The 18067-nt window shown below is 43.2% G+C and overlaps 3 protein-coding genes across 4 annotated transcripts in view; 2 read left to right on the forward strand and 1 right to left on the reverse strand.

The window, feature by feature from the left end:
• Positions 1–2909: 2909 nt before the first annotated feature.
• On the reverse strand, positions 2910–8947 carry ppox (protoporphyrinogen oxidase). 2 transcript variants are annotated; one of them, XM_056602649.1, is made up of 14 exons: positions 8666–8947; positions 8490–8548; positions 7480–7570; positions 7060–7194; positions 6229–6344; positions 5838–5970; positions 5404–5548; positions 4961–5154; positions 4778–4838; positions 4387–4505; positions 4144–4257; positions 3883–4032; positions 3432–3474; positions 2991–3318 (listed from the first exon to the last, which is right to left on the reverse strand). In XM_056602649.1, exons 3-14 carry the CDS (start codon positions 7561–7563, stop codon positions 3182–3184), a joined length of 1431 nt encoding a protein of 476 aa, XP_056458624.1. In that variant the 5' UTR covers positions 7564–7570; positions 8490–8548; positions 8666–8947; the 3' UTR covers positions 2991–3181. The 2 variants fall into 2 exon arrangements, with proteins under 2 accessions (XP_056458623.1, XP_056458624.1); XM_056602648.1 differs by lacking the exon at positions 8490–8548 and having other exon boundaries at positions 2910–3318; positions 8666–8945.
• A 919-nt stretch (positions 8948–9866) lies between these two features.
• On the forward strand, positions 9867–13937 carry fbl (fibrillarin). The gene is made up of 9 exons (XM_056602081.1): positions 9867–10010; positions 10759–10911; positions 11063–11200; positions 11344–11438; positions 11721–11891; positions 12098–12230; positions 12440–12552; positions 12795–12940; positions 13311–13937. The coding sequence occupies exons 1-9, from the start codon at positions 10001–10003 to the stop codon at positions 13333–13335; spliced, it is 984 nt and encodes a 327-aa protein (XP_056458056.1). The 5' UTR covers positions 9867–10000; the 3' UTR covers positions 13336–13937.
• Positions 13938–15895: 1958 nt separating this feature from the next.
• The window catches only part of dyrk1b (dual-specificity tyrosine-(Y)-phosphorylation regulated kinase 1B), a 38644-nt gene continuing 36472 nt past the window's right edge, over positions 15896–18067 (forward strand). The window contains exon 1 of the mRNA XM_056602080.1: positions 15896–16678. The gene's annotated coding sequence lies outside the window, so the exon portion shown is untranslated. The remainder of the gene's footprint in view (positions 16679–18067) is intronic.

An 18067-nucleotide genomic window follows, 5' to 3' on the forward strand; every position in this document is an offset into this window, starting at 1 on the left:
GAAACAAAAGTCTCTCAATACATTGGTCCATCTCCGACCCCCACTTTGCCCCATAGCGCGGTCTTGTCCCACAAGTCAAACCACACAGTTGATGCCAGCCAGGCCAACTTAAGGCAAATCAAATCAATTGGACTCAGGGTCGAGACAAACACAAACACAAAGAGTGTTATTTGAAGCACTGGGCGATAACGGTGCAGAGCTGTCCTTGCCATTATAGATTAGAAGTGATAGAGATTTTTTTTTTGGTTTTAGTCTGAAAAAATATATAATTTGCGGTGTGTTTTAATATATACTAATAGGATTCAAACAAACCAATACTTTATTTTTCCCGTGAAGAAGCAGCGGTACCCGTTTATTTTTTAAATACATTGTTGTAGTCTTAACTTTTTAGATGAGGGCAAACCAAAAGATGGTCTTGTTTTGGAGTTGATTTTTAGTGAAAGCACACAATTTACGAGTCCGGACACTCCTAGTAATCTGTCTAAATGGAACCAATGGTAATCCCTCTGTCTACATGTCCTACACTATACCTCTATTATTGAGGGTCTTGGCTTAGATTTGTAGCCATAAAGCACTATGCAATTTGCTGTCTGTATGACCACTTTTCTACGGCCCATCCATCGTTTAAGACCAAATTCATTAAAGACCATATTTAATGAAAAGGGTTTTGTTAGGCCTAAAACTTACATTCCATTTCATGCACAGCACAAACAAATCATGTTTGCCTTTCTATGGACGGCGCAAGTGTGACCTCACACGAGTTCTGAGCTAGAACGACGATGCTGTTCAAATGCAGTTACAGCTGGTTTTGTCATACATGATGAGCTAGGGAAATGGTTAAAACTCTTAATGTTTGCAATTGCATCGTGCAGACATACTAGCCTTAGGAAGATGTTTACATGTGTCTTATTCATACTTGGAAGTTTTGACTTCCAAGAGTTTTTATGTCCGGTTCCCTTTCTTATACCTAATATGTTTGATTGGTGTCAGAGATTCCAAGACATGAGGCACAAAGCAAATGGACCTCAATACACACACACTGCCACTGGTATGTAACCCTTTGTAAAATTGCAACTACTCAAACATTTGCCTGAGATCCACTTTTGAGACTGGATGGTACACTCCCGTTTACATTCTGTGTGCAGTATGTATGCATGCGTGCATTGTGTCTCAAATAATTTCCCATACCTATGCAGTGATTTAGACATTAGAGTTCAAGTAAACTTTCTGTCAAGTATTAAATGTTTGCATAGGTTTGTGATGTTCTGAGGTCCAACAGAAGTTCCAAAACATTGGGACACTGTAAATGTTCTCAAATTAATAAAAGATATGCTGGCTCAGTAAGAAAGTTTGCCTTTCCTTTGAAATTCTTTACTTTATGAACCTTTCAGGGCTGTTTCCTGACAGTCGGGGAGTGAAAGTCATTCTGAAAGCCTGGTGTCCACCCAAATTATATCTGAATAGTTAGTTCACATTTTCTTTCATTATTTTGTGCAAGTTTAGATCATACTCCATTTTCTATGGAGTATGTCATTTTTTAATATCCAACATCTTTAAATTCACCTTGTTTTTCATCGATTGTTATGATCACACCAACCACCGTTACCCTGTAAAATATATATATTTTTTATATTTTTTAATTTACCATGGCATGAATCATCAAATAATCATCGAGCAGGGGCGTCCAGATGAACCTTGGGCTTCATTTATCAGCCGTGCGTACGAACATTGCCACGCAAAGGGAATTTGCCTTCTTTGTACTTAAACTTAGGGATGTGTGTAAATATAAGAACAGCTCTGACCCTGCGTACAGCTCTGACCAAGTGAATCTAGGGGTAGAATAGCGATACAAGGAAAAAGCAAAGCATTTAAGAGTCAACGTATGCATGAAGCAATCAACATCCACATATGTCACGTGTTTCCTTTAATTAGAAAACAAATCACCCCTTTGTCTAATGGTAAACAGACGAATTAGTGTCAATCCCTATAAAAGACAGCTATGAAAAAAAGTTTTTAATGTGGTGCAATGGCTTATCTTATTATAAGACTTGGTAAACTCTCCGCGGGGAGCGCGTTTTCAAAGATCGCGCTGATCTCACTGACGTCACATGTCTGCGAGCTGTGACTCCCGACCCAACTAAATTAAAATGCCGCAAGCTTTTTTATTTGTAATGCCTCCTGGACCAAGTTAGCCAAAAAGTAACTTTGGGTTGAATTCAACCTCGTTAATGAGCGTTTCCATTTTAGTGTTGGATAAGTTTATTTCTTCGCTCTCTTTACCATTAGAGCGGTGAAGGGGGAAAACACATTCACATGGTTGATAAAGGGACGCGATGTGACCTCAACTTCAAACCATTTATCCGTGGTCAGATTGCGCGAGCAGCTCCAGCAGGGGGCCATAGACTTCCCTTGCCTGTGACAATATATGGTTAATTGGAGGCGTTTCTGAATGCAAACGGTCTGAGCGTGAACGCGCACGGTACGAACAGGTGGGATTTATCAAGAATCATTACTTACTGATGTGCGTACGATTGCCTTATTCACTTTTGATAAGAACTGATTTTTTTGTACTGAAGCACATCCTAAATTTCATTCGTAAGAGAATTTAGATCCTGTTCTACGCACGGTTGATAAATGAGGCCCCTGGAATTTCTAAGATGGACACATTCCTACAAATTTGGTTCCCATTATAGTACTATCTAGAAATATCTATACTTGGTTGATTATTTATGCAACCAATAAATCTCAGATTTAGAGAGAATAAATAGTGTCCAAATTCTATTCTTCTTCGCTTTTCCCTATAGTGAACATTGAATACACTATTCAGGGTACAAGTGAGACAAACTGAACCCAGGCTATATCTCCGAGGCGACAAGCCTTAACAACCTTCGATGCTTTAAGCCAATTACGAAAGTATAGAAAATTTTTAGTAAAAAGACAGCTGAGCCATTGCAGGGCATAGATTGTCTTTTAGATATAGATCTATATTTTTTAACAGTATTTATCAATGAGCTTGGTTTGCATATCTAGTGTTTAATAATATGAATTGTGTTTTGTCATCTTTATTGCCAATAATTCACATACGATTACACTGCAAAGATAAAGAAATAATTTTCCAAACCAAAATACAAAGAAATCTGAATGAACTGAAAATATACAACTCTCCAAATTATTCTTCAAGTCAAGGTGTGGGTCCCAGAAGCTGCTCCACGGCTACGCGGCCACTGTTGATGACATCATTAACAGAGACCCCGTCGTAGGAGGATCCCACGAGAGACAGAGGAAGGTTCTTCTCTGCCACGTACCGACGCATACTCTCTGCAGAGACACACAAAAACACACAGTCCGCTTAGGCACTCCTTGATACATCTTATCAAACTATTTCCTCTTTGTATGACGACTCAGTGGGTGTATTGTTAAAACAAACTCACCAACACGCTTCCAGTGCCCAAGGTAATACTGAGGAATGCAGTTCTGGTAAGAAAAGGGAAAACTTGACATTAGTAGGAAATAAAATATAAAACAAGTTTTTCTTGTTCTTTCCTCAAAGATCTTAATGGATCTGTTCATCTTTACACTCATGTCAAATATACAATATATATATACACAAGTATGTTTCTAATTTTCTTTTTTACAATTTCGGTAATTTTCTTGGTATCTCGCACTTAACCATAAAGAAAAAACATAACTATTAAATACTTCTACAAATGCAACCTGACATAAAACCCAGTCATATCACAATTTAACGAGTGACCTTTCTGCATCCGCCTTTTAACCTGGTCATTATTAGCATTGACCATTAGCTCTAAAGTACTTTGACAAGATGTTCAGGTGGAGCGAGGAAACGGCAGGTGCACCCTCGACAGTCACCCCCACAGCTACCTTCTGCAGGGCCACCTTGCTCCAGCTGGGGGGGAACCCCGCACCCAGGTGCGCACGGACCGCCTGGGTCGCCACTGCCAAGAGACTCTCCTCGGACACAGTGTCAGGGGATCCAAACACTTCCTGGAACCAGGCCCCGCCCATCATCACCTGGCACACAAAGAACCACGGACACCCAGAGCATAGTTTGAATTTCTGTCGCAAAAAACATCTGATCGCTTTGTGTTTGTCGATTGCTAAATTAAAAACAAAAGTGTCTACCGTTAATCGAGTGGTGACTCCTTTGGGGCTGTTGTGTTGAGGGAAAGGCACAGAGTCGTAGACCACTCCTAATACGCCTTTGTTCTCCGTGGATGGAATCAGGTGACCAAAGCCCTGGAATGGGCAGAAGGCTCGGTGTACGTCATTTATATAGACAGACACACACACACACACACACACACACACACACACACACACACACACACACACACACACACACACACACACACACACAGTCTTTACCTCCACAGGAAGGATAGCGCCCTGGTACTCCAGGTTCACGACGGCGACTGTCACGTACGAGATCTCCTGGGCCTGTTTGCTGAGCGGCGCCAGAGCTGGAGGCAGGGCGGAGGCCAGGGCTGAGGAGGAGACCGGAAGAGAGCGATACATCAAGGACATTGCTCATCAAATGTCTTAAAAGGAGGAGGAGGAAGAAGAAGCTGAAAATGATACACAAGTGCATTCATATTTAAAGTATTCCGAGCATCATTCCGAAAGCACTTGACGTCGTTTTGGCAAGCTTAGTAGATCAGGTGGACTCTCTTTAGACCTCTGAATCTCAGCAGGGAATAGTCTGATAAGTCCATATGCATGAATGTAATCACGACATTCAATAAATGTCCATGTTTACCGTCAGCTGGCAAGGCAGAGATGACGTGGTCAGCCGATATGGTCCCGCCCTCCGTCTGGATCTGAATCACATGAGCACCAGACAATCACCACCACAGCCCTGTGTCCTCTCAGCCAGGTGGATGTTGGTTATGAGGTGTGATACGGATCGCCCCGGTCAACGTTTGTGGGGTAAGTCTCTCACCTCCCAGCCTGACGAGGAGAGGTGCATCTCCTTAACCGCAGCCTCGCTGTAGAGTTGGGCCTTCCCGCTTTGCTGCAGCCAATCAGCGAGCCCCTCTGGGAGGCTGCCCATGCCCCTAAGCAAGGACCACTGGGCCCACGACTCCTCCTGGGACCTCTTGGCCAGAGCACCAGGACGGACCGCCTGGTCCTGGCCTTCAACAACAACAACAACAACATCAACAACCACAACAACAGTCTGAGTACTGGGAATACCCAACCTTGTATTGAGAAATGGAGTTAATAACATATCCATTACAGAGGTCCAAAGTCAGCTTTGGGGGTCTACTGGAGAAACGCCCCCCCCCCCCCCCCCCCCCAGGGCAGTTGCTACAGGCAGGTGACACGTGTTCAGAGGTAAAAGCCGTTCTCTGTGTTCATTATCGGCCCCGCGGCGAGACCCACCTGATCCCAGCAGCATCCCCAGCACGATGGAGCCCCGGCTCTGCTCGGCCCGGTACAGCGGGGGGAAACACGACCGCACGCTCAGCCGCCTGCAGTCCCCCGCAAACACGCCGCGACACAGGCTGTCTATGGCTATGTCCGCCAGCTGACCACACAGACACAGACACAGACACACACAAAGACACAGACACAGACACACACACAGACACAGACACACAGACACAGACACACAGACACAGACACAGACACAGACACAGACACAGACACAGACACACAGACACACAGACACAGACACACACACACACACACACAGACAGACAGAGACACACACACACACACACACACACACACAGTGTTAAACATGTACTTTGTGATTTTGTACTGCACTTCCTCAGTAGGTCACTCGGCTCTTTCGTGTCCTTCTCCCCCCTCACCTCCTTTCCTAGCCTCCTAGATACAAACGAGTGGATGGACTCATCGTCCTCCGTGCCTTTCTTCACCAGGATCTCCTTAGCGATGCTGTGGATGATCGGTCGAGAGAAGGGCGAGACTGTCTGGAGCGCTCCCCTGTAGAAGGAAGGGACAGAAGAGGGAGAGAGAGAGAGAAGGAGTGAAAGGGGTAAAAGCGAACAAAACATTATTTTGCTGAAGCAAGATCACTGTATTTTGCATCTAGGTGTAGTGTGTACGAAAAAAGATAAGTAAATGGAATGTGAATTATGGCATCCAACGTGTTAACAAATCTGACAACAATTTAGTCCCCAAAATGATCATTTAAGGGTTAATAAATGAGGAGCTTGACACTGACTAATGTAAGAGTCGTACCATAGTCCTGAGGGCATCTTGTGTAGTTTCTCATTCACGTAGAGGTATCTGTTCTTGGAGGCGTTGTGACTGTAGGGGACGGGGAGGATTTCATTCTCCAGGCCGATGTCCTGCACCTGGACGGGGAGACACAGCCAGGTGAACACCTGTCCTCCACCCAGGTGATCTACAGTGCACCTCCACGCGTTACAGCCCAAACCCCACATCCTGTGGGCACTGCAGACAGACCTCAGAGTGGTCGTACTCTTGGTGGGTTCAACTTGCAAAACAATGAGCGTGTGGATTTAAGGGGTTCAATTGGGTAGTGTTGAACAAATTAACCAAGCACCACCGGATCATTCAACCCTCAGAATGCGGTAATGATCTGGTATCTTCTTGCCTATTGAAGACAATGATGCTGGACCTCACCTTTGACGTAGGGATAGACCTTCTTCTATAAAGCCTTGAATACATGTGGACACTGGACACCAATAGCACACCAAGACAACCACTACAACCTATCGGCCAAATGTCTGTCTGTCAAACACTGCATGAGGAATACGCATCGATACTAAAAACACCTGACCCACTGAGACTTCAGCCCCTCCACTGAATAGAATAGTCGTATCATTTCCTGAGAGATTTATTTTTTTACGTTGAATGTATAGGCAGACTGGTTTTCATATTTCTTAAGGGTTTCTTTGCAAAGAATGCTTAATGTTTAAAATCAAAGCAAACCCCTGATCAAAAAGTGAGAGCTCTGATAATGATAGTTATTGGGTTACTGATGCAGCGAGTCGACTGAAGATGAATCACGACTTCAAGTGAGCAGCGCCCGGTCGCCGTGCCTACCAGGTTGAGTGTGTTCAATCCGACCGCTCCCGCCGGCCGTATGCCTCTGGGCCCGTGTTCAAACACGGCCCCGTCCGACCGCTGGGTGGACCACAGCCAGCCCCCGTAACGACCGCTCGACTCCAAGAGAATCACCTGCAGGACCAGAGAGAGAGAGAGAGAGAGGGTGAGACAGAGGTAGTCTGCCAACAAAGACCCGTGACTTGGTGACACCATTTCAATAAAATGCATTATAGTTCTAGAACAATATTGAGAAAGGGATGACATTATACCCCTTGCACATCACCATGTTTTGTACTGTATATGGTCCGATGTCTGTTGCACTCACTGTACTTCTTAGTTAATAGTTATCTGTAATTAGTGAGCTGCTACTGGTAAATCAAATTGTATGAAAGTCTTTGAAGGGCAGGAGTTTGTTACCTTGGCCACTTGGGGACTCTTGGAAAGATAGTAGGCTGTTGCCAGGCCGCCAATGCCCCCCCCTAATACTGCCACAGTCTTCATCTACTCTCTAGAGAAAAAAACAGAGGCGAAGATTCATACACACAAACAATGAATACACAAACTTTTGATTATTTCGCATACAAACCTGTCTTTGTTTAATCCAATTTAGTATCCTTTAATAAAAGGAAGGTGTTACTGTAATTTCTTATCTTAAGTTCACCAAGTTAAGATTAAAATGTACGTATGCATAAATGTTACAACAGTTAAGTTAGTAGGCTATAAACAAGTATCATATCAGCAGGGCGACCATGAAACTAGAATACGAAAAGAAACGGTAGGCAAAAACAGTATGTTGGGAGTGGCTATGCACTAATCTGATTGTGTGAACGGGTGGGTCACTTTTGTGTGTGTAGAAAGACCATATTGGAATAGTCAAAATGCTCATGCACTTCCTCCTCTTATGTTGTTGAAAGCCAGGAATTGTGTATATCCCTCAAAATCAGTGATGTTGAGGTGCCTCATTACAATGCTTCTGAAGCTGCCTCTCCGAAATCCTTTATTCTCTTCTGGCCACCTCCCCCCAAAACAAGTGTCTAGAAGTCTGATAGGTAAATTAGATACGAACACAAACTATGATGCTGTTACATACTGTACACACACACACACACACACACACACACACACACACACACACACACACACACACACACACACACACACATATAGCTCAACTTGGTTAAGAGCATTGCAGCAATTAAAGTAATGTATGTAGTAGTATGTAGTGTGATAACAATTTGATATGATTATGACGTCCATTATGTAGACTTCTCCCACAGTTCATGGGTTCACTTCCCCAGGTCCTGACTTTAGCCACATCATGTCCTTACCCAAGACCTAACCTGAACCCTTTGGATTATACCTTATCGAAAACATCCTTAGCAATATAAACTACCGATACGAGCTTTCAGACCGATAGGAATACTCACAAAGTAACATGGATCACGCATCAAAAGGCTTCACAAGGATGTTGTCAGTGCTAGTCTGCCTGTCAAGTGAGGAGGAGGTTATACTGACTATACTTCAATGAGTTTAAATTATTGTAGGCATGTCGATTTTAAACTAGGTAGGTAAAATGAAATGTGTATTTGAGTAAACTACCAACCTGGTCCCCGAAGTTGTGTGAGTGATAGGGTCATCACAAGCGCCAATGTTCAATGGGACTTCAACGATTTGTTGCAGCAAATCCTTACTCACTAGAGGGGCTCGATGTTAAAAAAAAAGAGCCGACGCAGGGATGACTAGAACACAGCCAATGTCATGTTACTAACGCCTGTCACTGTACAATGATCCACGGTCACCGATCCGATCATTAACAATCAGGTTACGCCCATCGATATGTAAGGCAAAAGTTACGCCCCGTTCACGGCTTCTTCTTTAAACCTCATGGCTGCAGAGCTGAAAAGGAGCTCACTACGCCACCTGTTGGGCTGGAATGGGAAGCACATTATGGAAGAACAACCCGCCCCAGAGGAGCCCCCTTTATCGGCTCCCCCTCCATCCGGTCCACCCACCACAAAAAAAACAAAAAACACTAACCCCAATCCAATACCTATAACATTGCTACTTTATTCTCTCAGCATAGATATCACTATAAAAAAGAGAGTTGTCATTCCTGAGCTGAAAATACACACGCTGCTGAGCTCACAGTGAGATGTGTGCGTGGGTCCTGAGCTCTGCCTGGCCCTGTAATTAGAGAGGCCAAATACCACACTGCAAATCATTGCATCCACACCGCACAGAGAACACCCAAAAGTCAAATCGACGTCATCAAATTAGTCACTCAGTAGACCTATAGGTTAGTCGTAATACTTATATTGAAGAAGTATATATATTTGTTTTTAAGAAAAAGTGCATATAGCCCACAGGATAAGGGTTGCATAGTAATGGCACTTAAATAATAACGCCTTTTGTGAGGTGAATATATTCTTGACTTATGTTGACTAAAAGTTCACATTCATGCACTCAATTCTTGAGAGCAATCATGTAGAAAAAATATATATTTTTATTATTCAAGCCGAAGATGTGAATTCTAAAAATGTAATAAAACAGATATGTGTTGTTTAGAAATAGCGGGTTGTCATCGTAGTTCTGGATTTATTTTCACTGTTAGAAAATATAAGTAGGCTAATATAAGAAGCAAATATAAGTTTGGCAAAACATTTTTTTATATAAATATAGACATAGTACTAATACCTTTAGAATATTAAAACCAAAAACAAGAGAATGGAGATACACTCCGGAACAGAAGGGGGCGACATGCACGTAACAAAGACCAACAAAGGGGATGCTGGCACTTCTCTTGGTGCATTGTGGGAACACTTCGGCCACATGTACATCTTGCGCATGCTCTTGTGGACAGTACCTCGTTGCAAGGAGAGAGCCAGCATAGACGCACGCCTGATCTCATTCTCTAGACCAGGTTCCTGAGCAAATCAACATGAGTACAGGTAAAGAGCCTTCTTCAGCATTTTAATTTACTGCCCTTTTCTTTTAGATTGCACAATTAAGATACATTTTCGAAACCGTCTTCAAACATACAACTGTTAAACTTATGAATCCATTTTTTTCTCATCTGAAGGCCGGTCATGCGATATTTTCATTTTAATGCGAGGAAGTTGGAACTGATACTGTTGTAGCGTTAAAATGGTATAACGAGTTTGTTGTTGTGCATTTTATTCCTGTTGCAAACAATTATCCCTTTGACAAATGTTGACGCCGATCACTGAAAGTAGCCCTCGTGGGCCGGAGACACGTGTTTAGCTACACATGCTAAGCCAATGTTTTTTCTTTTCGTCTGGTGGGCCACTAGTCAACACACATTGTCGATTATCGTTTTGGTTAATTCATGAGTCTTTAATAATCTTGCCACCGAGATACTGATGCGATTGACCGGGGTAACTATAACGTTACCCGGCCAAACTACGCAGATTGGTTCTAGCTAACCCATGTTTGGGGCGGTATATCGGAGGGCTGGTTCATGGTAAACGGTTCTGTCTTTTAAGGTTTTGAATCCCATATTTGTACTAAAATGACAAATTCCATGCTTTTAGGGGGTACAAGCGTTATTTACCATGTCATGTTTCTGGGCGGAAATGCGTATTTCCTTTTAAGCAAGCGATTGTATCTTAATATATTCGACAGCGAATGCATATTACGGTGCAGATGATTGAGTGTTTTACTTCATGCTTTCCACAGGATTCACCCCTCGTGGCCGAGGAGGTTTCCGCGGAGGCTCCGGCGATCGAGGTGGAAGAGGGAGCTTCGGTGGTGGAAGGGGGAGCTTCGGTGATCGGGGTGGAAGAGGAAGCTTTGGCGACCGTGGACGTGGTGGCTTTAGAGGAGGAAGAGGTAAACAAGTTGTTTATGACGTTAAAAGTCCAACAGTTGCCCTATTGAGTATTATTTTGTGTCTTGCTTTTCAACACTGAATAGAAAGTCGTATTGGCAAAGGGCTTGGCATGTTTTGCTTACTGATATATTTTTGGTCTTTTCCTCATAGGTGGAAGTTTCAGGTCGCCAGAAGGAGGTGGATTCAGAGGGAGGGGTGGTGGCAGAGGTGCACCGAGAGGCAGAGGTGGTGCAAGAGGAGGATTTGGAGCAGGAAGGAAGGTTATTGTGGAACCCCACAGGCATGAAGGTGAGCACATGGCTTTGTGTAGCTTTTTGATCAGACGTCCACGGGAAACCCTTTGCTTTCGACAAACGTTTTGCATCTTGAATGACTTGAGGGGTGAAATATGACTAGTACATAAACACATTTTTCACCTTCGTTCCCATCAGGAGTGTTTATCTGCAGAGGGAAAGAAGATGCTCTGGTGACCAAAAACATGGCGGTCGGAGAATCGGTTTATGGTGAAAAGAGGATGAGTGTTGAGGTAAATCCTTTGCTGAGAGAAAGTATATCTTCACTGGTCCAAGATACCCTCTCCCCCCAGCTGAAGTGCTGGAGTGGGCCTGAAAGTGTTTTGGTAGATGACTGTCTCTTCTCCACTGTGACTGGGCCCCACAATCCCTACTTGCAACTAGTATGCAGACGACAAGCTTGCAAAAGTATCCCTTGTGTTTCATTCGTTTTGTGATTTGTTAGATAAAAACACCCGCTTGTCATGTTTGCCTTTTTAAAAACGTTTTTTAACTCAAATTGTGTTCCACCTCAGGAAGGCGAGACGAAGATTGAGTACCGTGCATGGAATCCATTCCGCTCCAAGTTGGCAGCAGCCATCCTGGGAGGTGTGGACCAGATTCATATAAAACCAGGGTCGAAGGTCATGTACCTCGGAGCAGCCTCAGGGACTACAGTGTCCCATGTTTCCGATATTGTTGGACCAGTAAGTTCTTCATTTATTACATTTTTAAACAAATGTTGTAAAGATGATGGCCCACAATACATCTACATTCCCATGTTACGCTTTCTCCTAGATAACACAGAATTTTACCATAGTTTCTGTAGCAGTGTAACGTTCTCAGATTAAAAAGAACAAACTTGATGTGTTGCCAGAGCATTGGTAAGTGAGACGTGTCTTTTTGTTAACAGGAAGGGCTGGTTTATGCTGTAGAGTTTTCCCACCGATCAGGCCGCGATCTTTTAAACGTGGCAAAGAAAAGAACCAACATTATTCCAATTATTGAGGATGCCCGTCACCCGCACAAGTACCGCATGCTTGTTGGTAAGTAACAACCAGACTGCCTGCTTAAAAGATGACCAAGCATCCAATTTCCAGGTCAAATATTGTTATTATTTCTCAACTAATGTTGAGTAATACCAACAGAATAATAATCAAACCCCATTTCTTTTCATGACAAATTTGATTGCATTATAAATGTACTAAAATGGCTAAAATGTATCTGTAAAATAATGGTTTTCTTGTTTTCTTAGGTATGGTTGATGTCATTTTTGCTGATGTTGCCCAGCCTGACCAAACCAGGATTGTCGCACTGAACGCTCACAACTTCCTGAAGAATGGGGGGCACTTTGTCATCTCCATCAAGGTATGACGAGACATGACTGAAGTGTTTTTGTTTCGTGGCGCTGCCATTTTTCTGCAGCGCCTTGCTTCATCAGTAAAACAAACGCCCTCCACCAATAGTGGGGGGCTGGATTTCAACTTGCTAATTGTCACAACGCAGCAACAGAGAATGGAATTCAAATCTGGAGTAGTTCCAAGGCGACGACACTGTTTTAAACGTTGTATTGTACAGTGAAATTTACATGCACTTTTCTCCCCCTTCAGGCAAACTGCATTGACTCGACAGCAGCCCCAGAAGCAGTGTTTGCATCCGAAGTAAAGAAGATGGGGGCTGAGAACATGAAGCCACAAGAACAGCTCACGCTGGAACCCTACGAGAGGGACCATGCTGTAGTTGTAGGCATTTACAGGTAAGAAAACAGACCAAATCTAATGTCATTCACACCTCATGGTACTGATGCATGCAAATAGTGACCTAATTTCAAATTAAGTAAACGGCTTCCGTTTGCTTTTAACAGTTATTAACTGACAATTTGCATAAAATGCTTTCTATTCTTTTACAGAGCTTATTTTTTTAATACTAAATATTGCATTTAAAACATATTTTGTGACATATTGAAGTGACTTTCTTACATTTTACAATGTACGTAATTGTACTTTTCATGACATGATTTGTAATAAATATCTTTAGGCAATTGTCTATTTTGCAAAGTACTGTACTATCTGTATCCGTGTCCACAATGAACCGGTCCTCATGCTGTATTTCTCTCTGCCCCACAGACCACCTCCCAAAGCAAAGAAATGAGCCTTGGAGAGCATTGCCAAATGCTAAACAGACTTTGAAACCTCCATCCGTTTCCCCAGGCATCATAATGCCAGAAACCTCTTCAGTTCTTCTTCACCCTTATCTTGTCCATGCAATGTGGCATGTCGGAAAAGCGGCTAATCCATTGTTTTCAAGCAACCTGACATCAACTTGTGGAGAATATTTTTCCTTTTGCTCACGATTGCATTGATTTAAAAAGCTGGGGGAAAACGTGGATTACAGGACAGGATACAGTCGTAGGCTTACTTTGGCTTTTCTTTTGGTTGCATTTTTCTCTTGTGATTTAATTGTATTGTTTGATACTGTGCCCCACATTTATCGTTATTGTCAAGGAATTCTTAATTCTAGAGAGGTCCATGACTTTGTAAAGTTGCAGAAATGTTGCTCATTCTGTTTCTGGCATCTAGATTATAGCTTGTAGAAACTTTTTGACTAAATGTCTTTTTGAAAATAAAACCCATTTCTGTAATTTTGTAAACTTAAAGAATTTTGGTTGAAACAAGAAGTCGAGGAAGTTGAAAGTAAAAATATAAGATATGCAGGCTCTTGTTTTAATTTTTTTAATAAAATTCTTAAACCACTATTTTAATTCTTGCCTGGTCTTTAAAAAGCATCTAAAGTTGGTGTGTATTTCCCAACTTTTTTTATGGCAATAGTTTGTACTTTCCAAATTACTGCATTTAAATTTGACTGGTTCGTGGTAGAGTCCGGCCTAAATTAAGCTGTTCACCAGCAGCCTGTTAAATAAAAATGTGTTATATCGTAAATCTGATGCTATGAGGCTCTGAATGCCTTATCTGATCATTTAGGCGTTGGGTATATCGGTTGCCACACAAGGCTGTACCCATAATGGTACACTGTTTCCCCAAGTGGAAGCCTTTCTTAAACTGATCGGAAGTCCAAGCTCGGTTTAGAGGGAGGTTCTGATGCCTGACATGTTATGTAGATGCTTTGGAGGGGTTGATTACTGAACAGCTGCCCTCTGGGTTGGGTGTACTGATGTGGCGGATGGAATCCCATTGAAAATAAATGCGACTGGACCACCTTAAAATGCAAGCCCATAATGGTAGCGGGAGTGAGTAGTCCTGCAGCATTACTTTGATGGGATAGGGTTTGATTGGCAAGTTGTCAGATCCAATGTAGTCAGATTCTACTTCAAAAGTAGTGATGTATAAAGGGTAAACAAGAACTTATTAAATTGTGACCCGTCGGGATATTACCAAACTCATGCCATTAAAGCCTTGATCATATTTCCAAAGTAATAAGTAAAAACCTCCCAAGAATCAATAGTGAAAATAGGGTGAGAATTGGTGCTCACACTTGTTTTCACAACATTCTTGCAAAATAAGAATTCTGAGTTAGAGGTTAGGATATCTGGTCATGGTCCAGCTCTGTCATTCTGGAGGTCTGAACATGGTCCAGACCGGTTAAGGAGTTCTGTAAAAGGTCCAGATCGGTTAAGGGAATCTGTAAATGGTCCAGATCTGTCATACGGTTAAAGAACTCCATGCCAGAATGCCTTACTGTTGAAATCCAAAAGGGTTTCAATGTGAGGTGGATGGTGGCGACTGTATTCAGGCCTACTTGCTGTGTTAATATAACATTGTCCCATAAGCAAGTCAATTGCAAGGTCCTCTTTCAAAGGTCATACTTTTCTCTTAAATATGTAGGGACTTTATTACAGGCAGATGTTAAACATTCACTGCACTTTGTGTGGAATCCTTTAGTTTTGCTGTTTGTTTCAAAGTGTTAATTGTGGGTACACAAATGGACTGCCAGAAATAGTTTTAACCCATCACCACTGGCACTGATACTTAGAGAATATCTCGAAAATGTCCTGTGAGAATCACTGCACACACGCACGCGCAAACACTGCCTCTCCCTCTCTGATCAGATTAAACCCAATATAGACTACGTGTCCACCGTATATATTGCATCAACGATCGTCTTTGCTTACATTGCTGTAGATTTCTCTAATCCGTACCCTCAAAGGAAACGTGCGGCAGTCTAATGTCCATCGGCTGGTAGATCACGGATTATAGTTGGATCGTTTTGAATGCAATGAGACTAGGTGGCAAAATACCACAAAATGCCAATTCACTCTTTCATCGTAAACCAATAAACAAAGAGAAGATTTGCACTTAAAGCTGTGTTTGCCCAGCATAGCATATCGCCGAGCATGCATCTCTTTTTCACCATAAACCTTTGCATTCCCCGCCAGCACACATGTATAATTAAACCAGCGTACCAATCTACGTGAATTCACGCATGGAAAGAAGATGCTAACGATTTGAGAAACACCCATTCGTGAACGTCGAGCTGCACCATCTCTCGTTTCATGGAATATGAAGGAACATGGATAAACGCGGCCTAACGCTAGTTTGGATCGCACAATACGCATTTGTGCGCACATGAACTCAGGCGGGCATTCATTGAAGAAACATTTGTTTCTATTCAATACATTGTTGCTTAATTGATAGCCATGTTGACATATACCCAGCTGAACGCTTCCGTCACAGCCTGACATCGATTTGTTTGGGCGGCCATTTTGTGGGGAAATCATTAGGGGAGCGCGCGGGCCCGTACTTGTGACGGGAGCGCGCATATCGTGCAGCCCCTCTCCTGTTCTATGTGGCGGAGATTAACTGAACTGGGGGTGCTGTAACCAAGAGACGTTGATATCTTTGACCGTGCCTCGGTAATTCTGTTAAGACTTGGATGGTGCGTTTATTGTCCAGCGGCCTCTCTACTCGCCGTTGGCCGCCCATCAGGCTGCAGTGGGCGGACGTCTCCGCCAAATGCGAATGCCAGCGTTTTAGTCAGCTAGCGTGCTAGCTTGCAGCTAGCTAGTGTTAGCTTCTCGCCCTTTAAATTCATACGAACTGCTGGTGAGCTTTGCAACGTTGCTGGCGTCCGTCATAGATGTCACCTACTACTTTTCTACACTCAAGATAAACACTTGTCCAAGAAAGTACCGAGTACAAGAAACGGAAGAGTTCATTGCTGGATGTTCATGATTATGGTAGCGGGCTGTCATCCCGCCCCACACCGCGGCTAGGCTGCACTGCGCCGGGGACCAGCCCCCTTCCACCGCCCGCTGTATAAGCCGCTACTGTATGAGTAAAAACATTTTGGACGTCCCGGACCGATGTGATTTGAAACCTATCTCTACTGTAACGACTCTGCAATTCTGTTGGAATTTCTGCTTCAGAGGAGGGACGACAAACCCTCGGAAGGGGTTAGGTTCGTGAGGAAGGAGGGAGTGAGAGAGGGGTTCCGAACATGGCCGCTTCAGGGAACTTGGTTCGACACACCGCCTGAGGTAAAGCAAATTAGCCGGGTTGGCATGCTCTTATTGCTATCCTTCTGTTGCCCATGTGTCATTTGTGTTAATATGTGTGAAGCAATTCATGTTACATGGTCCAAATGTTCGCTAGCTTCACTGTCCATTTTCCTCGTTGTCAGTGTTAAAAGTCCCGATGGCCCAAAATCTTAGGCCAGTACTGATCGGTCAGCCATACTTCATATATTTGGGCCGGAGGATGTAGATTCTCTTCTTCTCCCCCCCCCCCCCCCCCTTAAATGAATTGATATATGGAGGTGTGCATATATGAAAGCTTGGTGTTGGTCGTATTATTACCCCCTCTAATGATGAGGATGGTGGTTGCTGAGGCATTATGACAAAATAAAAAAATGTCCCTTCAGCAGCCTTCGGTTTTTTAACAGTCGATTCTTCCTACCTGATGTTCTGATACAGTGCAGTATCTGAGTGAGCCGTTTGTTGGATCTGGCCATCTAGCAAGCCAACGAACTATTGTGGTCACAAGGCATGATTGAAGCGATCAATATGAGTATCTAGGCAGGTTTCACAACCAGCATCGCGACATGCCCTGAACACGACCCTCAAACAGAATAAAAAATGGTATCGGTGGACTAATGCACAGGCCGATGGATAAATAGATAGACGGACAATGCATACATTGTTGAATTAAAATCGATCGTATGCCAACTTGGTCAATAACACGTTTCAGTCAGTTGCTTAGCAGCCGTACCCAATCAATGCCTTCCTTCCCGTGAAGTTGCAGTATTTTGACCGCCAGTTATGCCAGTTGAGCTACCGCATAAACCCCAGCCCTCCCAAGACTTGGGGAAGAGGGACACTGCTACCAGAGGATTGGGTGGTGGCAACTCAAGGATGATACTGCTGTTTCACAGCTGGAGGCAATGTGACTTTTCACCCATCTTCATTTTTTCGGTTGCATCTCATCTACCATGAGCATGCATATTATTACGGTAATAATATAAAAAAATAGGCTGCAGTTCTATTGTAACTGCCGTATTGGACCATCAGTATGGTTATCTTCTATCATGTGTAATCCAATCAGACCGTGTCGTTGGATTTCATTCATTCAGATTATGGGATTGAGAATATCTTCTTGGTCAATCATTAGGATGCATAAGAATGGACCACTGCATTCGATTTTGAGTATGCTTTTCAGTTAGATGGAACACTAGAAATTGTGTGTGTGTGTGTGTGTGTGTGTGTGTGTGTGTGTGTGTGTGTGTGTGTGTGTGTGTGTGTGTGTGTGTGTGTGTGTGTGTGTGTGTGTGTGTGTGTGTGTGTGTGTGTGTGTGTTCTCTCTATTCTGCAAAAGCCACAATCACTTGTAACTGCATTTGTGCTGCACAAGTTTTGGTGCATGCATTAAAA

Source organism: Gadus chalcogrammus, chromosome 11 (assembly GCF_026213295.1).
Source record: "Gadus chalcogrammus isolate NIFS_2021 chromosome 11, NIFS_Gcha_1.0, whole genome shotgun sequence".
Classification (NCBI taxonomy): Eukaryota; Metazoa; Chordata; class Actinopteri; order Gadiformes; family Gadidae; genus Gadus; species Gadus chalcogrammus.

Excerpts from the sequence above, each read along its gene's own strand:
- fbl (XM_056602081.1), top strand. Across the intron at positions 11,201-11,343 it reads GGAACCCCACAGGCATGAAG|GAGTGTTTATCTGCAGAGGG; the intron begins GTGAGCACATGG and ends CGTTCCCATCAG. Across the intron at positions 12,941-13,310 it reads GTAGTTGTAGGCATTTACAG|ACCACCTCCCAAAGCAAAGA; the intron begins GTAAGAAAACAG and ends TCTGCCCCACAG.
- ppox (XM_056602648.1), bottom strand. The coding sequence starts at position 7,563 with ATGAAGACTGTGGCAGTATTAGGGGGGGGCATTGGCGGCCTGGCAACA. Across the intron at positions 5,971-6,228 it reads AAGATGCCCTCAGGACTATG|GGGAGCGCTCCAGACAGTCT; the intron begins GTACGACTCTTA and ends TTCCTTCTACAG. Across the intron at positions 4,258-4,386 it reads GCGCTATCCTTCCTGTGGAG|GGCTTTGGTCACCTGATTCC; the intron begins GTAAAGACTGTG and ends TGCCCATTCCAG.